At 45.1% G+C, this 26,710-nt stretch overlaps 2 protein-coding genes across 2 annotated transcripts; both read left to right on the forward strand.

Moving 5' to 3' along the window:
* The first annotated feature begins 1,308 nt into the window (after positions 1-1,308).
* LOC143686596 (keratin, type I cuticular Ha7-like) lies at positions 1,309-7,964 on the forward strand. The gene is made up of 7 exons (XM_077163263.1): positions 1,309-1,740; positions 4,594-4,676; positions 5,721-5,877; positions 6,162-6,323; positions 6,411-6,536; positions 6,916-7,136; positions 7,829-7,964. Exons 1-7 carry the CDS (start codon positions 1,309-1,311, stop codon positions 7,962-7,964), a joined length of 1,317 nt encoding a protein of 438 aa, XP_077019378.1.
* Positions 7,965-15,705: 7,741 nt separating this feature from the next.
* LOC143685870 (keratin, type I cuticular Ha1) lies at positions 15,706-19,520 on the forward strand. Its single transcript, XM_077163015.1, has 7 exons — positions 15,706-16,119; positions 16,322-16,404; positions 16,750-16,906; positions 17,713-17,874; positions 17,967-18,092; positions 18,266-18,486; positions 19,082-19,520. The coding sequence occupies exons 1-7, from the start codon at positions 15,706-15,708 to the stop codon at positions 19,233-19,235; spliced, it is 1,317 nt and encodes a 438-aa protein (XP_077019130.1). The 3' UTR covers positions 19,236-19,520.
* Positions 19,521-26,710: the final 7,190 nt, after the last annotated feature.

Below are 26,710 nucleotides of genomic sequence, written 5' to 3' on the forward strand. Positions count from 1 at the left end.
TTTAAAAAAATTTTTGTTTTATTTATTTTTTTGTCCGCTTCCAAAGCTGCTTTCTGTTTCACATTTCCTCAGGGAAAGTCTTAATTGCCAAAATCAATTTTATGTGTTGGGTTTTTTTTTTTTTTCAGTTTAATTCAGTGCAAAATACCTTTTAAATTTCTCATTTGATTTCTTCTTTGACCCACAGGTTATTTAAAAGTTGTTTAGTTTCTGAACACCAAAATAAATTTGGAACTTAATTTCTTTTTCATTGCTCTAGCCTTGGGGTTTTCACTAATATTTAAAAGGAAGAATTGATCTCTGTTCTGTTGCTTTTTTTTTTTTTTATCCAGAAAGGATCTTGACTATTTGTTTTCCTCATATTTGAGGAAAGACAGCTTCCGGGGGTAGATCCATATCTCTGACTCATTTTTACCTGAAAACTAAAGGTGGAGTGGTCCCGGCATGCAAATCTTCCCACAACCTGGACCCAATGTAACTTTCCAGTGCCTTCATTGTAAGTGCCAACAAATCTAAATTACTTGCCATTTCCTAAACAGGTATGCTTCTGTTCCATTTTGTCTACTTCTGTTTTCTGTGAGAGATGCTCTCTCACCCAATCCCATGGAAATAAACCATCATTCAAAGTATATTTGAAAGGTCCCCTTCTCCATGAAATCTTTTTCTTGTCTTTTGAAGTGTTCTATTTCTCCCCCCGCCATGGTCTTTATAATATCAAGGCCATTTACTTTCTTATCCCTCTTATTAAAATCTAAAACAAACCTCCCAGGCCCAGTTCAGTGTCTGTTGCACACTGGACACTCCAGAAATGTTTGCTGGAACAAACTGAATTATGATTTTCTCCTTCCCTCGGGGTGCCTGACTGACTAGTATTTTATACTTCACAGAGATGGGAACATTCTGAGGCAAGAAAAGAATATAGGAGTGAGATTTTGAGGAAACAGTAGGAGTCCCTGATTCTTGATTATTTCACAGACATAGGCAGACAGAAGAGAGAGAATTCACAGCCACACAATGAGAGCAATTGAAAGAAGACCCCATTTTCTGTGCTTTCTAGGACCCTGCCGTCATGGGAAGCACCCTGTGTGGGTTAAAGACTCTTTCATGAGCTAATTAACTCTTTATGGGAGACAAAATCACTGACTAATAGAGAGATTGTATAATAATCGACATAAATATTAATGAGGAAAATGCCAGTTTTCTAGCACCAACACCCACCCTGGGCCTATATAAATTTAGAGGAGAGGAAGGTTTTGACCTTAAGAAAATCCAAAGGTGGACACAACAGCAGTCTAACCTTTCAGCATCATGACTTCTAACTGCTGTGGTTCCCTCCCCAGTGGGCGGTTTTCAGAGGCCAAGGCTGCCTCCCTGTGCTTCTCGGCCAACATGGCACATGCCAACCGAGTCCGCGTGGGGTCAACCCCTCTGGGCCGACCCAGCCTCTGTCTGCCCCCCAGCTGCAACACCGCTTGCCCCTTGCCAGGGACCCAGCACATCCCGGGCAGCATCGGAAGCTGTGGGACCTATGGCGAAGGCACCCTGAACGGCCATGAGAAGGAGACCATGCAGTTCCTGAACGACCGCCTGGCCAACTACCTGGGGAAGGTGCGGCAGCTGGAGCGGGACAATGCCGAGCTGGAGACCAAGATCCGGGAGTGGAGCAAATGCGAGGGGGAGTCCAATGTGTGCCCGGACTACCAGAGCTACTTCCGGACCATCGAGGAGCTCCAGCAGAAGGTTTGTGGTGCCCTAGAGGTGGGGGATTGGCAAACTATGGCTGCTTGGGCCAAATCTAGCCTACTGCCTGATTTTGCAAATAAAATGGTATTGGCCCATGGCCACCCATTCATTTATGTATTGTCTGTGGCTTTTTGATGCTACAGTAGCAGAGTTGAGTAGTGGTAAAAGAGACCACATGGGCTGTAAAGCCTGAAATATTTATTATCTCGCCCTTTACAGAAAAAGCTTACTGACCCTTGAGCTACACATTCTATGCTTGGATCAGAAGTGGCAACAGCCACAGCTGAAATGTCTACTGATTGTGGAAAGAGAATTTCTTCAGTGAAGGGTAATAGGAATTTGTAAAGAATGAGAAGTAGGATTTGACTGTGCAGATTCTGTATTTACATCTCTTACACTTCCTAAACTGTGTGCTAGTTACAAAAGCTGCTGAAATTACACCAAATTTTGGCATAATAGAGAGGGTTGGAGGAGTCATGGCTGCGTGCATTTTCTAATGTCCTTGATGTGCTGGCATGTATCCTTTAAGTAGCATTGGCCTCTTGTGCACATCTTCCAGCCTCTTTGATTAACAATTTAAGTCTTCTTAGGAGCCTACATGTTTTTTTGTTTTTTCTGTCTTTTAATTTTTTTAAAACATAACAACATACAAACAAGAGCCTTCTTACCATATGATCATTCCATTCTTGGTACATAATCAGTAACTCACAGTATCAACACATAGTTGTATATTCATCACCATGATAATTTCTTAGAACATTTGCATCAATTCAGAAAAAGAAATAAAAGGAAAAAACTCATACATACCATACCCCTTACCCCTCTCTCTTACTGATTGCTAGTATTTCCATCTACCCAATGTATTTTAGCTTTTGTTTCCTTTATTTTTTTCTATATCCCTCATTCCCTTTCATTGATCACTAGCATTTCAATCTACTAAATTTTATTTTAACATTTGCCCCCTATTATTTATTTATTTTTAATCCATATATTTTACTCATCTGTCCATACTGTAGATAAAAGGAGTATCAGACACATGGTTTTCACAATCACACAGTCACATTGAGAAAGCTATATCATTATAGAATCATCTTCAAGAAACATGGCTACTGGAACACAGCTCTACATTTTTCAGGCACTTCCCTCCAGCCTCTCTAATATACCTTTACTAAAAAGGTGATATCTACGTAATGTATAGGAATAACCTCCAGGATAGCCTCTCGACTCTGTTTGAAATCTCTCAGCCATTGACACTTTATTTTGTCTCATTTCTCTCTCCCCTCTTTTGGTCTAGAAGGTTTTCTCATTTTCTTGATTCTGAGTCCCAGCTCATTCTAGGAGTTCTGTCCCACATTGCTAGGAAGATCCATATCCCTGGGAGTCATGTCCCATGTAGAGAGGGGAAGGGAAGTGAGTTTGCATGTTGTGTTGGCTGAGAGAGAGGTCACATCTGAGCAACAAAAGAGGTTCTCTGGGGGAGACACTTAAGCCTAATTTTAAGTAGGCTTAGTCTGTCCTTTGCGGGGATAGGTATCATATGAACAACCCCCAAGATTGGGGGCTCAGCCTATTGCTTTGGTTGTCCCCACTGCTTGTGAGAATATCAAGAATTCTCCACTTAAGGAAGTTGAATTTCCCCCCTTTCTCACCATTCCCCTAAGGGGACTTTGCAAATACTTTTTTATTCACTGTTCAAATCACTCTGGGATTTATTGGGGCATCACTCTGGACAAATCTATAAAATCTCATGCCCTACTCAAGGTTCCATGTACTTATGGTGTTCAATTAAACTGTCCACATAAGTTATATTAGGAAATGCACTAGTCAAATTATAAATTTTGTACCAAATAAACATTTTTTTTGTTTTAGTCTCACAAATAAGTTAAAGTTTTAAAATATGAATTACCATGTATATTTTCAACACCCTGCAATATTGACATTCTTTTGTTCTTCCTCATGCAAAAAAATTTTTTAATTTGTACATTTAGTCACCATCATTGTGCACTCTAGGCATTCCTAGATTATATCATTTCAATCTTTAGCGTCTCTCTTTCCTTCTGATTTCATTTGTGCCCCCAGCCCTCCTCCCTCTATCATTCTCACATTCAGCTTCATTCAGTGCTCTAACATTACCGTATTACAGTTAGGTAGTATTGTGCTATCCATTTCTGAATATTTTTTTATTATGATCATTCCGTTCTACATATATAATCAGTAATTCATAATATCATCACAGAGTTGCATGTTTATCACCATGATCATTTCTCAGAACATTCGCATCAATCCAGAAAAAGAAACAAAAAGACAGCAGAAAAAAATTCATTTCTGAAGTTTTACAGTCAGTCCTGTTGCCCAATCTGTATCCCTTCAGGAGGAGCCTACATCTTAGTGTTTGAGATAAGAAGTCGAAGGATGTCAAAATAGGGACCAGAAATCTGGCTAGCTTCAGAGAAGACCCCTGGGGAGGTTGGCCAGTCAGAGCAGGAATTTCTTAGTAAGAATGGATCCTAACATGTTTAAGTTTTCATATGTCTAAAGTCCATTATTCTGTGGCCTAGAGTCCAGATTGCTTTGCTTATATCAGGCTAGGCATCACATCTGGAAAAATAAAACCAAGTCCTTGTTACATGTTCAAGTTTGCTGTGACCTCCTATCTCCCTGCTCCTCTGGGTCCACACTTCTGCCCTTCGCCAAGTACCCTTTTGCACTCCTAACCCCCAACTCCATGCATCTCTTAGGGAGTTTGTGTTGTCCAAGGGGACATTGTAATTTGAATCCCAGTCAATGGCACATTCTCTGACCTGAGGCTGGAAGAGGGCCCTGGTAAAAAGATCTATTTTCTGTTCCCAGATCCTGTGTATCAAATCTGAGAACAATAGGCTGGTTGCTCAGATAGACAATGCCAAGTTGGCTGCAGATGACTTCAGGACCAAGTAAGTTGGGGTAGAACAGGGATGGGGAAGGAGCCGGATGCCTGCCTTGGCTTCCTCTCTCTCATGAGGTAATTGACATCAGACATATAATCAACCAAGACCCTCATCCAGTTGTCACAGTGGGAGAAAACAAAAACATAAGCCCAAGATTTTGAAAATACAGCTCCCCTCCAGTTGTTTAGCTTTTATAATTTACAACACACTTTAGAACACATCAATTATCCCATCTGATTCCATTCTAGGAACAGTTCCATGAAGCAGGCAAGACAGTGATGGCACCCGCCCCTGCACAGAAGGATGCTGGGTTCTGGATGCTTAAGTGACTAGCCAGAAGCCATGTGGCTCCTGAATGGTACAACTGGGACTTGGCCCCAGGTTTCCTACTGTGAAGCCATTTCCTACTAAACTTTGCTGCCCCAGTTAGGAAATGTTTTTCCCAATGTAGCTTCCCTGATTCCTGAGAGCTAATAATTCATGGTCGACTGCCTACGAATAAGGCAAGCAGAGGGCAGAGTTTATACCATTTGAGAAGGGTCTGCAACGAGAACAGAAAGGGGTATTATGCTTTATTATCTTTCTTCAGGGCACCGTGGAAGCCTCACTCTTCTAAAGCCAAAGAAAACCATTTCATTTTCCCACGCTGGCAGTTTGGCTTCTAGTTTGAGAGAGAATCCAGGGTCCATTTCCTTGGGGGTTGTGGCAGAGAAAGGTCCGCAGGGATCACATTAGATTGCACTGATCAGGTTACCTGACTGTATCCCTTCGACCATAGGACTATGAGAGCTGGTACTGGCTGGCCTGTCCATCACAGCATCCTCAGCACCGGCCACTCGGCCTGGTTCTATCTTAGGTGCTCTGGTTGAGCGAGTGGGGAAAATCCTGCTGCCTTCTGGGCTATGAACACACCGCACAAGAAAAGCCAACTCAAAATTAGATGGCCAAAGGGACAGCCAAGTGAGATAACAGCTGTGGGTTGTGTCCTGGTGCCCTTCCTGCTTATGTGCCATGACTCGGCCGGCCACCCTGGGTTCTGTTCTGTTCAAGGTACGAGATGGAGCACTCACTCTGCCAGCGGGGGCAGGCGGACATCTGCGGCCTGCGCAGGGCCTTGGATGACTTCACGCTCGCCAAGTGTGACCTGGAGGCCCAGCTGGAGTCCCTGAAGGAGGAGATGCTCTGTCTCAAGAAGAACCATGAACAGGTGTGCGGCCCCTTGGGTGACACGCTGAGACTTTCTGGAGTGAAACGGGCTCCCTCCCTCCAGCCCTGACCTTGTGATTAAGCCTCAGGAGCTGTTACGATGAGCTCCCGCTTTTGGCAAGGAGGGTGCTCTTCATCCGCAACATCTGGCAGCTGCTGGCTGGTGCCCGAAGTGCCTCAACCTCAGGGGAACACCAGGGAGTCACTGGGGAGGACGAAGAGTGGGAGCTGGATGGACGGAAGTGGGGGTCCCATGAGAAGGCCATCCTCCCTCTATGCACACAGGAAGTCCTCACTCTGAGGCATCAGCTGGGGGACAAGCTCCGGATTGAGCTGGACACCGAGCCTGCCGTGGACCTGAGCAGGGTGCTGGGGGAGATGCGGTGCCGGTACGAGGCCATGGTGGAGACCAACCGCCAGGATGCGGAGCAGTGGTTCCAAGCTCAGGTGCAGACAATGCCGCAGGGCAGGGGGTCTCCTGGCTTCCGTTCTGGGTCAATGAGATGACTCTGCTTTGGATCCACTGTGCTTTAGTCTGAAGGCATCAGCCTGCAGGCCATGTCCTGCTCCGAGGAGCTGCAGTGCTGCCAGTCGGAGATCCTGGAGCTGCGCCGCACGGTGAACGCCCTGGAGGTTGAGCTGCAGGCTCAGCACAGTCTGGTGCGTGTCCTTTGCATGTGTGACAAACTAAGCTGGGCTCCCATTTCTCATGAGCAGTTCCCAATACTCATTACATGGCTCATTTAAACACAGACAAGGGGCATAGCTTAAACCTCTGCCTGCTCCCCTTTGGAAAAACTTTCTCGTAGGTAGGGATGCTGAGTGAACGAATGCTCACTCAGATGAGGGAGGGTCTGTGGTTTTAGCTTAAAGATTTATGTTGATGAGAAACAGCATTATTCAAGCTGAAAACTGCCAAAGGTTACTGCATTCTTCTCTGGGCCTGGCAATGTCTCGGAGTGTCATAGTCTCATTCACTAAACGGGTTCAGGGCAGGAAGCCATGATTTTCATATGTCTCCCTTTTTTTGATATTATAGAAAGACTGTCTGCAGAACTCCTTGTGTGAATCTGAGGCCCGCTTTGGCACCGAGCTGGCCCAGATGCAGGGCTTGATCAAAAATGTGGAGGAGCAGCTGTCTGAGATCCGGGCTGACCTGGAGCGGCAGAACCAGGAGTACCAGGTGCTGCTGGATGTCAGGGCCCGGCTAGAGGGTGAGATTGCCACATACCAGGGCCTGCTGGAGAGCGAGGACTGCAAGTGAGTACCCCGACATTGTGTCAAAGCAGAGATTCCTTATTGGGTCTGACCTAAGAGGAGCCCTGGCGGCCAGCTGGGGTGGCATTGAAGACCTCATCTTTGGAGATAAACTTGCTGCTTTCATCTGCCTGGATGCACCAGACTGAGTGCAGGGTCTTTACAGCTCAGGATGTCCCCTTTGCCGAATACATTGCATTCCCAGCTGCTAGTCCCTCCCACGGGGGCTAAAATACTGACAGCTCGTTTAAGTTTTGCTAAATTCTCCCTGAAGGAAGTATCACAGCAGCAGGAGATCTTAATACTCACAGTATTTTAAAATAGTGTTAAGAAATTTTGCAACTACTTCCTCGCTAGTTTCTTAATAATTAGGTGGAAAAAGTAAGATTGACAGTACACTCGTTCAAGATATAAGAAAAGACAGTATCAGGGGTTTTGTTGAAATTAATAGGGCAGCTGACAACTGGCCTTCTCCCGCCCCACCAGTCTCTCTGCCGAGTCCCTTTCCCATGGATGGTGACACTGAAGTTGCATATGGGCAGACTGAGTTCTGCTCCCGGCTCCACTGTGGACTCAGGGAAAGTCATTGCCTCTTCAAGTTCTACAATTCCCCTTTGCCTCTGACATCCTAAAATGTCTCGACACTTTTGTTTCTTATGCACTTCTCACATCAATTTTCTTTTTCCTCTCTGCAGACTTCCCTGCAACCTGTGTGCAACCTCAGCCTCCAGCCGCCCTGGCCCAGCCCATGTGGCTTGTGTCCCCTGTCCTCCCTGCCCTCTTGGTCCCCCTCGGGCCTCCTGTGGGCCCTGCTCATCTACTCGGTGCTGACTGGGAAAAATCTGCAGCTCCTTTGGCTCCATTTTCACCTCCAGGTCTGAGGAGGTCTGACTCACCTCCAGCCTGGCAGATGACTGAGTGAGGGGGCAGTGCCTTTCTATCGATGGGATTTAAACCCGAGAAGCTCAGCCCCTGCACCTGGATTGGTGCTTCCTCTCTTTAGGGCATCTTGGTACCTCTGTTTCCTTCCTTGTGTCGCCTCCTGGTCTCTCTGAGATGTGGCAGGCAATCCTGTTTTCATTTTGCTAATAAACTTTATTTCTGCAGCACATTGAACCCAGGACCTGCTGGCTTCAGTCACTCATACCCGGCTGAGGGTGTTGCTGCCTGCTCCTCGGGCCGGCGGGGCCACGGCAGTGGGGACAGTGGTCTAGGGCTTTGAGACTCGCTCACCAGAGTGAGGACTGGAGTGAAAAAAGGGACTGAAGCAAAATGAAACAGATCAGACACACCTGGCTTTTTGTCACAAACAAGCCTGTTTGGAGCCAGATTCATAGAGCATTTTAAATGCAGACACTAAGTAAAATCCCCCTTTTATCCAGATAAAGCCACCTAGTCCTGGTGAAAGGGAAAGCTCAAGGCAGAATTGGGCTACCCCCTTCTAGAATACCCCACTCAAACTGAGCTTTCATGACCACGTGCCCCTTAAGAGCAAGGTACTGTGTTGGCAGCTTTACAAACATTGCAACAACCCAATAGCATTGCTGCAAAGCAGCAGTGGCTGTTATTATTTTTAGCTGGTGGTGGCTGAGCCAAAACTTGAAGTCCAGTCTCTTTGAACTAGGTCCAACACCCATATACCTTGGAAGCTTCAAAGGGGAAGAAAAATAAAATTGAGGAGGTTTGGGGTGGTGGTTCTAAAAGTGTCGTCTCTGGACTGGCAGCATCAGTGCCACCTGGGGACTTATGAGAAATGCAAATTCTCAGGCCCCTTCCCAGACTTTCTGAATCAGAAACTCTGAAGGTGGGGTCGGGCAGTCTGTGCTTTATCAAGCCATCCAAGTGATTCTGATGTTAGCTTAAGTTTGAGAACCTTGCTCTCCTGATTGTTTCCGTGGACGGGGAATCTCTCCAACATCAGTATTGTGCTGTCCCCCGCATATCATGGAACTCTGAAAATGTTGAGTGGCAGTAATTGCCGTGTCTGTCAAACTATCAGACTAGAAAAGTCCAAAACAAGCGGATCCACCAGGTGCCCCCACAGGTTCCACTGGCAAGTCCTGGCAGCTGTCCAGCTTGGAACTTTCAGGCAATGGACAAATAAACCAGAAGTTCCACATTTTGGCAGCCATGAGCCAGAAAGGGTACTTCTCCAGAACTCAGTGTCATGGCTGCCCAAAGACTGGAAGCAGAATGTCCCCATCATTGGAGACATTCAAGTAGGGGGGTTAACAGCCACCTGGGGAGGGTGTTGAGGAAGGAACTCACGCATCTGATGTGGCTGGATGAGATGGCCTTAGAGGGTCTTCCAGTTCCTCAACTCGAAGGCTCCTGTAGACCTTATTTGTCAGTGAAACTACAGGTGTTCAAGTGCAGCCAACAAACCTGCTCTCAGAGCTAGTTTTTTGCCTTCCCTCTCTGCTCTGTAAAGTCTGAATCAGAGCAGTTTTGCTGAGAAATTTACAAGCATAGCTATGGTTGCTTAACCTAGGTCCTCCTGGGACAGGACTTGTGGCTGCAGGAGTGACCACAGCCCCAGACTCCAAGGCTGGGGAGAGTGCAAGTGAGAACCTGGTGGCTCTCTCTGCCTCCAGGCCCTCTCAAGCCCAGTCCATGTTGACCACTGTCCATGTAAATAGGATCAGTTTGCTTGAGAGGCATCAACATTTCCATGGAAGGAAGCTCTGGAAGGGTGAGGGCTACCATCGGCCCTCCTCTCCTTGTTGTCTCTCTCTGCTCTTTTTCCCCAAGTGGTGGAGGTGTTTGGACACAGGTGACATATCCCTGAAGCACTTACCCAAGAGTAGGTCTCACTAAGAATGAACAATCTTGATTAGGCTTAATTTACCAACTGGCCCAACTACCCTCACTTCCTCCTTCGTTTAATAGCTCCTTTCATCCAACAAGTTCAAAGCGGTCTAACAAAATAAACCCACCTATTCTTGCACCATGACAGAGTAGGCAAGCATTGTTCTTCCCATTTAAGGGAGAAGGAGAGAAGGTGAGTCATTCAGTGGTCGAGGGATTCTTCTGGTGACAAGAAATGAGTCAGTGGGGCCCCAGGGTGATTGATCTGAGTTTCTTAAGTTTACATCCAATGCCCTGAATGTCACTTCTAATTAAAAAATTAGCTTTGATGAGACATTTTGTGTGTGTGTTTGTGTGTGTGTGTGTGTGTGCACATGCTTGTGAAGTGACTTGGGGTCCCAGAAGGAAAGGCTTTGCAGAAGGGATCATTACTCTTGGAGAAGTATGAAGAGCTTCCCTGGAAACCAAATAGCCCATCATTATACCATCATCACCATCGGCATCATTATCACATATCTTCATCATCCTCATCAGTCACTGACATTTACATTCCTATGTACCAAGCACTGATTCAAGTTATGACTTGTATAATAAACTCATTTAATCTTTACTGCAATCCTGTGAAGTCAATGCTATTGTTATCCCTGTTTTGCAAATGAAGAACTAAGGCACAGAGAGGTTAACAACATGCCCAAGGTTTCACCGCTGGTACTGAAGCCAGGATTCAAATCCAGGCAGGTTGTCTCCAGCCACCGTGCTCCTAATCACTGCACTTTACAGAGGCACAGTGACTTTGTCAGCAGGAAGATGGAACCATAATTGCCCATTGTTTTGATTCCTTTTCCTTGAAGGAAATGAGAGTGTTGATGCTAGAGGAACCACTTTGGGGGAATTTATGCCTCAAAGGTTGGTGCAAGGAATGAAAGTTCTATAGTATCTCAAAGAAGTTGGAAGCTTGAAGACCCAAGCGATTTTAATGAGTGGAAATTCACAAAGAAATTTTGCCAAGCCACCCCCTGCCCTTAGTAAAACTATTTTGTATATGGAGAAAGAAGAGGAGGAGACAAATAGCCAGAACTCCTTATCTATGCTCCTCCTCTGACCATTTATAAGACATTTCCACAATGCATTGTCAAATTGAGCCCCCAAACCACCCTAAGAGATAGGCAGAACATCCCCATTTTGCTGCAGGAGAAGTCTAGGCAGAGGGATGTTAAATGACTCCCCCGGGGTCTCCCCCATGGTGAGGGGCAGTGCCAGTCACAGAAGCACAAGACTTCTCATTCCTGGCCCATGGGTCTTTCCTCATGAAACTACTAAGGGCTTTGTTGAAGGCACATCTGGATAAAACTTCACTTTCAGGCCCACTCTCAGATGTTGGGGTGAAATGGCTGGGATGGATTTTACAGAGAAAAGGCATTTTAGGAGCTGAGTATCTCCCCAGGGAAAATCTTCCTGGTGCTTTATCTTGTCCTGCAATGCCCTCCCCACCCCGACTACAACATTCTGCTTGCAGTTTTGGCTTTTGGCCATCTCCTGGTCTTCCCCAGGGTGAGGCTGCCCTTTATGCTGGTCATCGAACCCAAATCTCCCTTGGCCCCCTCCCTCCCTCCTCTTCCATGTTCTCAAACAATTTATACGTTAGCCTCCAAGGCCCTGCACCCAAATGTCTCCACCCTCCAGTCCCTCTTTCTGTGAGGATGCAAATGTGTCTTGCTCACCAGCAGGCCCACTGCTGCTTCCATTTCTCTCCACTAAGCTCATTCCCTTTCCTATTTCCCTTTCATTTGCTTGATTTACCCTGACCTCTTTTACTTCTTCTGCAACACATCCTTGGGATTCCTTCTCACATGGCACCTGCCCAAAGCATCTTTCACTTGACTTGAGACTCATCCTGACACCTAGGGATCCCACGGGGATGCTGCAATGTCCAAGACACATGCAATGATCACCACCCATGTTGTGGTTCCAAAGCAACAAGATCCAAATATCAAAATGTCTAATTACCAGGTCTGGTTGAAGAAAAGATTCTTAAAGGGATTACGATTCTAATGAGGTCAGCTCTTTGAGTCCTACCTGTGAGTTACCTAGAGAATGGAGCAACAGTGAATATCCTTCAGTGTCCAGGTAAATAATCCTAACTCATTCCTTCACCAAGTGGCTGAGAATCATGAACTGGATTGAAATGACCTGACTTACATTCTGGTCAGAAGTAGGTACTGGAGGAAGGGGGTGTGTTGGGAGAGGTGTGGGCTCAACCACATTACATTCTACTGCAGTTAGGTGTAGACTGTCTGCTCGGCAGGTCTGAGATCCCCAGGCTTGTCCTCTCCCCACCGTTCCCCCAGCACCTGGGACTCTGCCAGGTGGGAATCTGATTCTAAATGTCAGTTTAGTACCACAAATGCAGTTTTCTAATTACATGAATAAGATATAGCTCCAAATATATATTTCACCTCTTTTAAATATCTCACCTTCTTACTTCTAGTTGCTTCTCACGTATTTTTTGGATCCACATAGGTGTGAATTGTTCAACAGAAGACAATCCACTATCAGAACTATGATTCCTCTGTTTCAATTTAACCCCACGTCCAGCCAAGCAGAGAGGAGCAGCTCAATAAGTGTTTGGAATTAAATTTAACTAAATAAAGAAAGTGGGTTTGCCAACCCATTGGCTGTTCCATTTCTTCGCAAATGAATAAAACTTGCAAATATACCAATTGGAAAATGAAGAGAGCACTCCTCACCTGTGTGGGATCATGGGAACCTCACAACCCTGGAGCCCCATTTTCCCTGCTAATTCAAGAAGCAAATCCATTCAAGCCTATGACATTTTGAAACGCCGTAAGAAAGAGGCTAGATTTACAAGGGATGGCAACATTATGCCTACTCACCAATCAGACTGCTGTCGCCATCCTGATTTTCTGTGCCATTTCAGACTCTGCAGGGTACCTGGCAGGTAACCTGTTCTTTCCTGCAGCTTACTCCTGTGTGGCCACCGCTAGACCATGACCTGAAGCCAGCGCACATCTGACTATCCCTTCTTCTTCTTTTCCTTCTCCTCTCCACACTCTTTATTCATTCAAGAACAGGCAATGTTGCTCCTTTTTGGCTTTCCTCTGCCTGGGTGTAGGCAACAATGCGTTTTTCAGCCACTGGGGGGAAAAAATCTCAGACTGGATAATGGCAGTGATGTTCTGGTCTGGACTCCTTGGAACAATGTCATTATTTCTTTCGGAGGCCTCAGAAGCTGTGGTCTTAGTGTCCGCAGACTTTTTATGAGTCATCACCATTTACATCTTTCAGAACACTCAGTAGGGTGGGCAGCTCTTCTGTCCATCAACTTAGGATGCTTGGCTGCTTCTCAGCTTTGCGTTCTCCAGGTTCACTTATTCAAAGATGGGCTAGTTTTATCCAGTTAGCATGGTCCTGCATGGTTCGGAGGGTTCACTCCAGGTTTTCTCCTTTAATTCTTTTCTCTTGATAAACACACCTTTTCTTCCCTCCATTTCTTTCTTTTTCTCTGATCTCTCTGCATTGTTCACAAATTCTATTTTTGCTTCTTTGTTAACCCAATCCTTGACTCTTCTCATACATGGAACTGAAGACATTCTCCTTTGACTAAAGGTTCCATGAGGCTATACTGGAAGACCAAAGAGCTTGAAGCATGCTGATGACATTTAGTCCATGCTCAGGGTGAAGAGGAGGGAAGGGTTGAGGAAACAGCTCCGTGCTGGAAAGCCAGTGCTTCAGAGCAAGCTGATGAGAGTTGGGGGGCAGTTTCCATCAAGCAAGCTCTCATCAGTTTGAAGTATGGATCTTTCCATTGTCCCAAGCCCAGGAGATATGATGGAAGCTGACTGCTGCCTCCTCACCTCACATCTGCCCTCTGGAAAGTTTTGATGAAGCCTGCCTTGGGACCCACCTATTTCCCCCACTTTAATTGTCTTGCAGGAAAACAAAAAAATTAGGTTTTATTGTAAGTCTGGGGCTTCTTTGTAGTCCTATGGGATCTCTCATCTAAATGGCATTATAATAAGCGGTGATAATGGCCTTGAGACTGTATAAGAAGGATCTTTTATCTGAGACTCAAGCAGAGCACCATGTGGATACTATCATGAAAGCTTGATGGGAGAAGGACTCCAATAAGTTGTCAATAAAATGGTAGCCTGGCTAGCAGCCAAAGCCACACTAGAGGGGTGAGGTGCAGCCACCCGAGATGCAGGTAGTACCTAGTGATGTCTATGATTATGCAACTTTTATATATTTGAAACTTTGGAAATCCCTTCCTCAGGACTTCACCCTCCAACTCAAACTCAACGACATTCAGCTTACCTAATGAAATCTCGAGCTTATACCGTGTCTTACATTTTCTTTCCCAATGCTCAGGTCTGTAGATTCAATTACAGAGACCAAAAAGTCCATTTATAGCTTTGGTTCTTAAAGCAGGTTGTAACCTTACTGTAATCTAGCAGGGCTGGGGGATGAGAAGCCCAGGGCAGGGTGTGGTGCAGCTTTCCAGTGTATCCATTTCACTTAGAGAATTGAGAAAATGTTAGGACGTTTAGCTAGAAATTTTAAAGCATGATTTTTTAATGTTGAAGCCAACATGGATAAGGGGTGCAAGGGTAGTTCAGCGCTAGAATTCTCATCTACCATGCTGGAGACCCAGGTTCGATTCCTGGCCCATGCACTTCCCAAACAAACAAGCAAAGCAAACAAATGAAAAATCAACCAAACAAAAATTCAACAAATGGTGCTGCAATAAGGGGATGGTCACATGGAAAAAGAATGAAATGTGACCCCCACCATACAGCACACACACACACACACACACACACACACACACACACACACACACAAAAGCCAGCATGGATATATTGTGAAGTACTATTAGCTTCATGACAAATTTCAAGGGATTTCATGTTTGTGGAAGCCCTTGGGGCTTAATTTCCTGATGTTCTCAATATATTCACTGGTCTGTTTCGATGCTATGGAGACCTTAGAAGAAAAGTCCAACAAGCACTTCCTCACTCCTTTCTCTCAGAGTTGCCTCCAGATATTTTTTCCTACATAGTTTAAGTGTATTGGCATGCAATTTTCAGCTTGTATTTTTCAGCCCACTTTCAAGATTATCCCAGAATTATCATATAAATTATCAAGCCCCTACTTTAAAAATTCTCCCCTCCACAATTCTTTTCGATGATACAGGGGGTTTTATATAGCCACTTAAAATCCAACCAGTGATCCAAACTTCTCAACCCTAGCTCAAGTCAAACCATAACATTTATTTTTGCTTCAAGGCTTCCAAGGTTTGGGGTGCTACATCATTTAAAGATTCTCCTCTTAATGCAGATGGAAAGAAAATCCACTGCTGTAACTTAATGCAACTTCTTCCTTGAAATGATCCCAGCTTCACTTTAGAAATACCAAGGGGAGCAGGAGAGGAGTCTGATTATGGGCCTGCAAAATGGACCAACACCCAATTAATGAGGATACATACTTGGGCTGGATGGTGTGGCCTCTTTGAAGGTCAACCACAAAACTCTGATTTCATGGGTCTAGTGCCTGGAGAGGAGTCCTGACTTAGCAAGAAGCCCAAGTAAAGAATTTTATGGGACAAGGGACTCTTCTAAGGAAGGCAAATAACAGACTGAAGGGAAAGGCATTTGAAAACAAGTACCAAGTAAAGAGAAAAAAAGACATTAAATACTGTGTCCACACCCTCTGTGGAGGGGGTATAAAGGCTCCCCAGAGGAAGGAGATGCACAAACTCCTTAGTGAACCAGAACTCTGCTTCCCACTGGGCACCACAAACCCTCCCAGCACCATGCCGTACAACTGCTGCCTGCCCAACCTGAGCTGCCACACCAGCTGCTCCTACCGGCCTTGCGTGGCGCCCAGCTGCCACAGCTGCACCCTGCCTGGGGCCTGCAACATCCCCGCCAACGTGAGCAACTGCGGCTGGCTCTGTGAGGGCTCCTTCAATGGCAACGAGAAGGAGACCATGCAGTTCCTGAATGACCGCCTGGCCAGCTACCTGGAGAAGGTGCGACAGCTGGAGCGGGAGAACGCGGAGCTGGAGAGCCGCATCCGCGAGTGGTGCCAGCAGCAGGTGCCCTTTGCATGCCCGGACTACCAGTCCTACTTCCGCACCATCGAGGAGCTCCAGCAGAAGGTGAGGGGCCTTGCTATCATCTCTAAGCAAGAAGGTTGCTATGATTCTCAATCTACAGTACAGATGCCGTGTTTCTTGCTTCTTTGCCATCATGTCCCTTGCTCCCCCTTTTTACCTTTGAAATGGCTTTTAAAGTCATTCCAAGGAAGTTGATGTTTCACATTTATTTTCAACCCTCTCTAAGCAACCTCTCATTCCCCAGATCTTGGTCTCCAAGTCTGAGAACGCCAGGTTGGTGGTGCAGATCGACAATGCCAAGCTGGCCGCGGATGACTTCAGAACCAAGTGAGTTGCTCAGAATTAGCAGGGAGGTCCCCACCTTTGCACTTAATGTCGCAAGAAAAGTAGTTTCCATAGCTTCCCAAGCAGCAGATCAATCTGCTGGTTGTGCAGGATTCTGCAGAGGTTTGGGGGAAATGAGCAAAGGAAGCACAACAATAGATGAGCACTCAAACCAATCTGTTTAATTTTGGATCAAAATTGGGTCTTCACCGAGCCACCAGAGCTTTGCCTCCTGACTCTATTCACTGGGGGAAGTGGAAAGACAAAGTGGACGGGCTTATTATCAAAGAACAACCCCAGGGGTCTTGACAGTCTGCCAGTTCTCACTCTGACCTTGTCCTTGTGCAGATACGAGACGGAGCTGTCCCTGCGGCAGCTGGTGGAGGCCGACATCAACAGTCTGCGCAGAATCCTGGACGAGCTGACCCTGTGCAAGTCCGACCTGGAGGCCCAGGTGGAGTCCCTGAAGGAGGAGCTGCTGTGTCTCAAGAGGAACCATGAAGAGGTGAGACCAGAAATTAGGTGAGACCAGAAATTAGAAATCAAAACACCTGGGACAGCCTCAGGCCAAGGTCACTTTAGTGGTTTGGAGTGGCTGAATTAGGAAGGCCAGGCTGAGGGTAGATTTACAAGCCTCCTTTAAAAACACTAAAATATCAGGATGAAAGAAACATTTGAGGGTGATGAAACCTATCCAGGATCCCGCACAGGATATATTTTCATTCACAACGGGTACATCATTTGAGTTTCTCAGCGTGTTTCCATCTGCCTGTGGTTGGTCCCTGAGCTGTAGAATGAGTCCTGGCATGGCTTTATCAGTGCTGTGCCAAGTCATTGACCTCCCACCAAAGCCCATAGCATCAACGCTGAGGAATTTGAATCTCTACCCTTTCAAGGTGTGGATGAAAAGTTATCTGAGGCTCATCCTCCTCCTGAGAGGAGATGATTTTATTTTTTGCTTGGTGGGAGGAAATGATCCATCAATTTATCAATTGATAATTTAAGATTGTTATGCAGTCTGGAATTATACAGCCAATTCTTTGCATCCTGAGGTCTTCTGCAGCCAATCTAATCTGCACACTGGGAAAGTCTGGCAGTAGTTCATTCTTCAGTGGGGTTCAAGCAAGTCCTTGGGAATTCTGTTTGGGATCCAAGTGCATTGGCACAGTAAAGGTGAGGATGGGACTGTGCCATGGGGAACTAAGAGCACTTGTTTGAGGAAATAAACTTCCCAAGCTTCAACAGGCATTGCCATTTCTCCAGCCCATTCTTCATTGAGGATAGTGACTCTTCCATTTTCTGCATCCACAGGAAGTCAACACCCTGCGTAGCCAGATTGGAGACCGCCTCAACGTGGAGGTGGACGCGGCGCCCACTGTGGACCTGAACCGCGTGTTGAACGAGACCAGGTGTCAGTACGAGGCCCTGGTGGAGACCAACCGCAGGGACGTGGAGGAATGGTTCTCCAGGCAGGTGGGTGCCCAGGCTGTGGCCACGCAGGACTGAGGTCCCTCGGGGTCCTGGAGGCAGCGCCTCATCTGTCTTCTCCCGTTTGGACATTTCAGACCGAGGAGCTGAACAAGCAGGTGGTGACCAGCTCGGAGCAGCTGCAGACCTGCCAGGCGGAGATCATCGAGCTGAGACGCACGGTCAACGCCCTGGAGATCGAGCTGCAGGCCCAGCACAACCTGGTGTGTGTTGTCCAGACCTGCTGGGACAAAGGCCGGGCTGGGGCATCGGAGTCCCGGGGGTCCCTTCACACCAGACACTGTCCTGCACCTAGAAGCTTGTGGCTTCTTTGGAAAAATGTAGAGAAAGGGCTAGAGGAGCAGCTCCCTGACGTTCTTCATTTTCCCATCCACAGAGAGACTCCCTGGAAAACACGCTGAACGAGACCGAGGCCCGCTACAGCTCGCAGCTGGCCCAGGTGCAGTGTCTGATCAGCAACGTGGAGTCCCAGCTGGCCGAGATCCGCTGTGACCTGGAGCGGCAGAACCAGGAGTACCAGGTGCTGCTGGACGTCCGGGCCCGGCTGGAGTGTGAGATCAACACGTACCGGGGCCTGCTGGAGAGCGAGGACTGCAAGTGAGTATCCCATTGGAGGTGTTTGATAAAGCCGTGGGCACAGGACTGCACTGCTAGTTGGCTTCCATGTAAAGATTGCACACCTTGGAATGGAAATTGTGCCTTCACAGCAGACATGCTCCGACAGAACCCAGACAACACAGTGGGACCATCATTAAAAACATAAAATTGATTGATGGCAAGAAGTATTTGATGTACAAACTGAACTTGTGCAGCCAATTCTTTGCATTTTAATAGAATATTGATATGTGATCAATGATGTCTCATATTTTCTGATACTGAATGGCATACAGAGTGCATTTCCATGCCCTGACTATCTGACTTTATAATAACCAGCGGGTAGGCTGGCTCGTATTCTTCCCACTCTATAGGTAAAGAAACTGGAGCTCAGAGAAGTTAAATGACTTGTCCAAGTTCATCAACTAGGGATAGACAGAGTTGGGACTAGAAGCTGGGTTTTTGGAGTTTGGGGGAGGCTGGTGACTTTCTCTGTGTACCAGGACAGGCCTGACAGGCATTTCACTCCTGGGGGCTTTCTGGTGTATGAGTCCTAGCTTCTCTCAACTCACCTTTCCATGTCATTCTTTGTCTCCAGGCTGCCCTGCAACCCCTGCGCCACGACCAATGCTTGTGGCCAGTCCACTGGACACTGCATCTCCGCTCCCTGTGCCCCCTGCGGCCCCCCTGTCACCTGCATGCCCTGCGCCCCCCGCTCCCGCTGTGGACCCTGCAATTCTTTTGTGCGTTAGTGCCCAGGAACTGCCAGAGAAGCAAGGATGCAGGACCTGGGACTCAGAGCTCTGACCTGGCTGTGGTCTGTTAGACAAAAAGGACCTGAAAACACTACCTGCATGGCTGGAGCTGCCCCAGAAAAGCAGCCAAGAAACTCACCAGCCACCTCAACCTACTCCAGACCATTCCCTGATTACCGTTTCCTTTGTTAGGGTCTGTCTCTTCCTATGCTTTTTCAGAGAATCCTCTGTAGTACCAACGGCCCTCCCTTGTAAACTTCCTAATAAACTTGATTTCCTTGGCAAAGCAGAAGCCTTTCTCATTGGTATTCATTTGTTTCAACACACTCATCACTTGAGTACTGTATAAAAAGCCACTTAAAAGTCAGATCATATAGTGGATCGAGTCTTAGATGCAAGAACCGTTCCATGCCTGGCGGGCAGATGGTTGCCCTGGCACCCTGGACCCACCGCCGAGGCTGCCCAGCCCCTGACTACTTGTCAGAACACTGAGCCCCTTGGCTGAGACCCCCCAACAGGCACCTCAGCAGGGGACAGGGCAGCGCCGTAGCTGCTACCTTCCCTTGACCATTCCTGGATATTTCTCTCTCCCTCCTTGACACTGATATCTGCCAGAGCTGCTGGCATCCAAATCTGAACTGAGAAGTCCTGAGATGGGGGCTGGAAAAAGGCCCTTTTTCAGTGGAAGTTTTGGATCCAGCGTTACATTATTCTGGCTTATTGGTGGTCCAGGCAGCCTCGGGAACGCCCAGTGTGGGAGTCCTCTGGCTTGCCGTGCCGTGTCTGGGACTTCCTCCTGGTTTCCAGCTCTCCTCTTCCCTTCCTTGGCTCTGGTAGAAAGATTTCCCTGTTAGGTCTTTATGTGATGCTTGGATCTTGCCCAATTCAGTTCAATCTGTAGCTGTTGAATATGTACTCTGTGTATACACTAGAAGTTGGGGCGAGGGAAACATAAAGACACAGTCTTTGGCTGCAAGTTATTTACAATTTGTTAAAGGGGACAAAACAGTCCCCAGATAGCACTACTTTGTGGCACAGTCTTTTGCACTGTCAGTAGTCAGGCTGGTGCTGGGAGCAAGTCTCTCAGTACTGAAATGAGCAAGCGCTGGGAGCTGATGGCAACAGCATTTATAGAGAAAGAGCATATTTATTTAACTCTAATGAAGATCCACTGAAGTGATAAGCATTGACTTGCTGAAACCTCAGAGGATCATTTTGAAATAAAGAAATCAGAGACCAGTCAGATCTGTTTTTCCCACTAACATAACAAACACACTGGGCTTTTTGAGGGCAGATATCAGATCCCACTTGGTGAAATAGTCCTATATACTGAAATGATCAAATAAGTTGAAATGATACTTTCTTTGAAAAAAAAAAAAGCTACCGTTCTTTCTGAAATAATTTCTCCCTTGATCCTTATTTTTAAAACTCAAGTTCCAACCTGGATTCAGATTTGTGTACCCTGTTACTTTGCTTATGAGAAACATCTCCCCTGGGATTGATTCCTTCTTTGCTGTGATTTGCTACTGTGTCTGATTTTCTGCAAATCTGAGGTCAAGCTCAGTCCTGAGACCCTCTGTAATGTTGCTTGTTCCTTTCCTCCACATCCTGCTTACATATATTTTTATATGACAATACAAAGTAACACTCATAGCTCCTGTGGTAGGCAGAATAACGGGACCCTTCCCCCCCAAAGATATTCATATACTAACTCCTGGGTTAGGTTACACGGCGAAGAGAAATTGAGGTTGCTGATGGAATTAAAGTTGACAATCAGCTGACCTTAAGATAGGGAGATTGCTCTGGATTATCTGGTGGGGAGAGGGGTATGTAAGGACTCTAATAAGTGTAAGAGTGAGGCAAAAGAAGAGAGTCACAGGGAGATGTAACCATGGAAAAGTCAGAGTGATGTGATATAAGAAGATTTACCATTCATAGGTGTCTTCGAAGATGGAGGAATGGGGCATAAGTCAAGGAATGTAGAAGCTGGAATGGGCAAGGAGGTAGAGTCTCCTTTGTAGCCTCCAGGAAGAAGTGCAGCCCTGCTGACACCTTGTTTTTTTAACTTAGAAAAATTGTATAATATAACATATATACAAAGTAAAGAAAGAAAAAAAAAACACAATAGCTTTCAATGGACTCTTCAACAAGTAGTTATAGGACAGATCCCCAGAGTTTGCAATAGGCTACCATTCCATTGTCTCAGATTTTTGTTTCTAGCTGCTCCAGAACATTGGAGGCTAGAAGGAATATATATATTTTTTATCATCACAATTGACATTTTTTTTCTTTTTTCTGAAAAATAACATATATACCAAAAAGCAATAAATTTCAAATCACAGCACCGCAAGTAGTTGTAGAACATATTTCAGAGTTTGGTATGGGTTACAATTCCACAATTTTAGATTTTACTTCCAGCTGCTCTAAGACACTGGAGACCTAAAGCAACATCAATATAATGATTCAGCAACCATACTTGTTTGTTAAATCTTATCTTCTCTGTATAGTGTCACCATCACCTTTGATCTTTCTATCCCTCTCTTTAGGGGTATTTGGGCTATGCGCAGTCTAACTTTTTCATGTTGGAAGGGGCTGTCAATAATATGTGGTAAGGAGATGGAACTAGCAGATGTTCTGGAGAGGCTGGGCCCTCTAGGTTTCAAGACTTATCAGCTCCAGGGACCCATCTGGAGGTTGTAGGCTTCTGGAAAGTTATCCTAGTACATGGAAACTTTGTAGAATCTCATATATTGTCCTAGGTGTTCTTTAGGATTGGCTGGAATGGTTTTGGTTGGGATTTGGCAAGGTATGATAGGTAACAATGTCTAACTTAAGCTTGTATAAGAGCAACCTCCAGAGTAGCCTCTCGACTGCTTGAACTCTCTCAGCCACTGATACCTCATTTGTTACACTTCTTTTCCCCTTATCGGTCAGGATGGCATTGTTGATCCCATGGTGCCAAGGCCGGACCCATTCCTGTGGGTCATCTCCCATGCCACCAGGGAAACTTTCACCCTTGGATGTCTTGTCCCATGTAGTGGGGAGGGCAATGATTTCACTTGCAAAGTTGGGCTTAGAGAGAGTGAGGCCACATCTGAGCAACAAAAGAGGTCCTCCAGGAGTAACTCTCAGGCATACTTATAGGTAGGCTAAGCTTCTCTGCTATATACATAAGATTCACAAAAGTAAGCCTCTAAATCAAGGGCTTGTCCTATTGATTTGGGTGCCCCTAAAGTTTGACACATCAGGGTTTTTCCCAGGAGTATTTTCTCTCCCATCTCTCAAGGGACTTTGCCAATAACTTTTTGATTATCTGCTTAATATATTCCAGAATATATCCAGTCATTACATTAAGCTATGCAGGGTTAAAGGCCCTTATTGTTATTTTGGTTTCCCTTTGTTTCAATTTTTAAATGAGCTATCCAGACAGGTTGAGTTAAATTATGTGCTACAGATAATTTAGGTTCAGGACAAAATAAACCATTTTTCCTTTGGTCTCAAAGAGTAGGTTAGGTTCTAAAATATAGACAATGTCTTCCTTAGCCCTGTGTTCTGAATTACCTTAGTCCTGACATGACTGAGTTAATTCTTATTTCTAAATACCAGGTTATACATATATAAAACAGCCTCTCAAAATCCAGAAATAATAATTATCACTCCAGACTAAACGTGACCACTATAAGAGCTTACAATCCAGGCCCCTGTTTTCTTATAAGCATTTTCTAAAGGAGACCATACAATAATTGCTCTTTTGTTTCTGGCCTCTTTTGCCTCACCCAATGTCTCACAGGTTCATTCACATCTTTGCCTGCATCATAACTTCGTTCCTTTTTCAGCTGCACAGTATTCAATCATATGTATACACCATCGTTCGGCAATCTACTTTCCAGTCAGTGCATCTTTCAGCCACCTGCATTCATTAGGCATCATGTATAATGTCCAAAGTTCACAGTCTGTCAATGCTCTCAATTTTAGATAATTTCATTGTTCCCAAGAGAAAGATAACCAAGAAACATACCCTCACTAAATAGGAAATCTAAACTTTCCCTTAACCCTTGTCCCTCCCCCCATTATTTACCTCTGTTGTTGCTGTGGTAGTGCTGATGTTTCCCTGTTAAGCATAGCCCATAGCACGCAATAGCAGTTTCCCCCCTGTACCTTGGGCTTATTAAACACCCTTTGTACAAGCATGATACCTGTGAAGTAGTTCATGCAAGAACTTATTTATATTTGTAGTGTTACTCAGTGGGATACATAGGTCTATAAAACCCCTTTCAATCGTGTTCACCTTCAATATGGTAATATTACTTCTAGACCCACTAGAGAATCACCTTCACTCCTATCTATTCTCTTACATTTGAGTTCAACCTCATTAGCTAACCGTTCACCCATCTCTAGCTTCCAAGTATCTCTAAGTCCCCTATATTCTGTATTATAAGCCTCTGATTTTACCTTTACCATGGTCATAAAAGTGTAGTAATACAGTATCTGTTCTTTAGTGTCTGGCTTATTTCACTTAGCATTATGTCCTCAAGGCTCATCCATCTTGCCATGTGCTTCAGGAAGTCATTTTGTCCTATTGCTGCCTAATATTCCATCTATGTATATACACATATCTGACAACTCGATTTTAACCCAGTGGAATGAAAACCTTGAATTTAGACTCATGTTAGACTTCTGACCTACAGAACTCTAAGATAATACATCTATGTTGTTTTAAGGCACTGAGTTTGTGGTAATTCATGACAGTGGCAATAGAAAACTAATACAGCTCCCATCTAATGAATATCTACTATGGGTTAGGTAAAATACTAAGAGCTTAATCTAATTAAACTTTATCACAACTTTGCAAATTTAAACTCATTTTACAAATGAGAAAATGGAGCCTAAAACATTTAAGATCACAGTTGGTCATTAGCAATGATGGGATTCGAACCAGATTCTATCTACAGTTGCACCTAAGATGTCACTATAAAGTAGAGAGAATAATTTAAAAATCAGAATATAACTAATAAATTCAGGTCTATGACATTAGTCAAAGTTGTCCTCTACACACAGATTCCAACTAATATTCAACAAGTCTCTTCGGGAATTGGCTTTAGAGTCAATTATGAGCCACAAGCACATGGAGGTTTTTATTATCTAACTTGATTGTCCACCTCAACCACAGGGTTTCTCTTATGAATAGCTTCCAAAAACCAAACCAATTCTTAGAGGGCAAAGGTTTGCTACCAACAAACAAGGTAATTAAAAAAGTAAGGATGATGCCAATGCAGAAGGCTCCAAACATGATCTGAGCAGAAGGGGAAGTTCTGGGAGGGGACAAAGCTGTTTGGATCTGCATGTTCTACCATGTTTGTTTTTTAGAAACAAAAGTCTCAGTCATTGTAGCCTCACTTTAATTTTGTAAATGAATGTGTTCTTTATTCCCTTATACACATCCATGTCGCTTTTTAATTGCTTCCAGGTGCTCTCCATCATCAAATGTTCGTGACAACAGTGATCGTCAACATTGGTTGGACTTTGGAGTTATCTGGGACCTCAGAAACTGCTGAGACCCAAGTCTGTTCTCAGTGACTGATTTAATTTGATGGGATTCAGCCTGGTCACTGGGAGTTTTAAAAGCTCTGCAGGGGATTCTAATGAGCCAGGTTGAAACCATATACCGGAACCTAGGTTCTAGTCCTATCTTACTCTTAGCAGCTTTGTGTCCTTGGACAAGCCACTTGGCTTCTCTGAGCTTCAGTTTCTTCCAAAGGTAAAATGGAGATAGCAATCTCTTCTCTCCCTACTTTATACACTTGCCAAGAGGATCATACTGTTTATAGAAACAGTTTATAAACCAGGTATTTATTAAGATTAGTAGTAATTTTTGTTATTGCTGGTCCAATATGTAGTAGCTAAGCTTCTTAAGGGCAAAGGGTAGAATTTATATCCCGCCATGCTGTTTTTCACACCACAGCTTCTTTCCTCTTTAAATGCCCCACTGAACTCCACATTGTCTTCTCTACTCAGCATTATTTGAAATTCTTTGACCCTAGACCCATTTTCTGAAAGGGGCTCAGTTTCCTTCTCAGTTGTCTTGTTTTCCAGCTTGTCCAATACTCTTTGGTGGCCCATTTCCTGGGCTTTCCAGGTCTGAACTCAAGCAGACTGTGCATGCCACCTCAGACGTTTGATTCCCCCCTGGTTCATCTCCTGAATACTGTTGCTGGTCCCTTTCCTTTCTGTTTCTCCTGCAATTTTATATTTGCTGTGGGATTGAGCTAAGGCATCCTTTCTTCCTCTCCTAATATCTGGGGTCAAAGCCATTGTTTGAGTCCTTTGAGGTCTGGGGCTGTTGCCAGCATCTACAAGAAGAAGAGCAGGTCTATTCAGAAGGGCTCAACAGCTTCCTCCAGAGAAGCCCATCCCATCACTTTTAGGAGTCACGCTTCATGGCAAGTTTGTGGAATTTGTCACACTTTAACCCATAGTTTACTGAGGAGCAAGTGGTTCGTGTGCTCAGAGATGCCATTAGAATTCATGACCTCTTTTCTGTGTTTTCTTTTAGTCTTTGTGTCTTGTCACACCTTGGCCTAGCCAGCATTTCATCTCTGTAACTCTCAATTAGGTGTGATGGGCCAGGCAGACTTGGGTCTACTTACTTGTGTGAACTTGGCTGAGTTAAATTTCTTGCCAAGCCCTCAGTCTCTTCAAGTCAAGTACATGGTATTGATAATGGAATCTGAACACCAAGGTTTGAGGTGGGGACAGAACAGTATATGTGAAGGGAACTAGTAGACTACTGACTGGAAAGTAATCTATTGATGTTCGTTTCCTTTCTGCCTCACTGTCTGGCCCCAGTTTTCTCATCCATAACGTCAGGTCCTTCCAGTTTTACCATTCTTTGATTCTGGGAAACAGAACTTATGTCTCAGGTAAACAGTTACAGGGTTAGGTGAGTAGGCTTTCTCCAAGGTTCTAAATCACTTCAGATCATACTATTGTGTTTTTTTGCTTTTGCTAAGAAAAGGCTAAATAATTTCCAATCTGGGCATGTTAATCAATTGTGCAAAATAGTAGCCATTTTCCTGTGAAGAAAAGAAAATTAGCATAAGATGGTCTTAATTCAGGAAGGGATCATAAAGAGTAGCTGAGTGAGAGGATGTCTTGGACAGAGAGACGTTTGAAGGGGTCTGGGGTTCCTAGAGGGGACTAGAAGGAAACACCATAAAGGGAGAAGCAGCTAACAGAAATGAATGATTTCCTTTCTTTCACATAGTCAAAGCAGCTTCTGTGTCAAATGTCAGCTTTCTGCATTGTGGTTAATATTCAGGGTCACGAGTCAGGCACCTGAGTTATTCAAATCTCAGCCCCGCCACTAATTGGCTGTCTTGGGAAAATTCTGAGCCTTTACCAGCCTGTTTCTTCATCTGTGAAATGGGGATAACAGGGCCAGCCTTACAGAGATGTTGGCAGTATCAAATGGG

This window comes from Tamandua tetradactyla, chromosome 6 (assembly GCF_023851605.1).
Source record: "Tamandua tetradactyla isolate mTamTet1 chromosome 6, mTamTet1.pri, whole genome shotgun sequence".
Classification (NCBI taxonomy): Eukaryota; Metazoa; Chordata; class Mammalia; order Pilosa; family Myrmecophagidae; genus Tamandua; species Tamandua tetradactyla.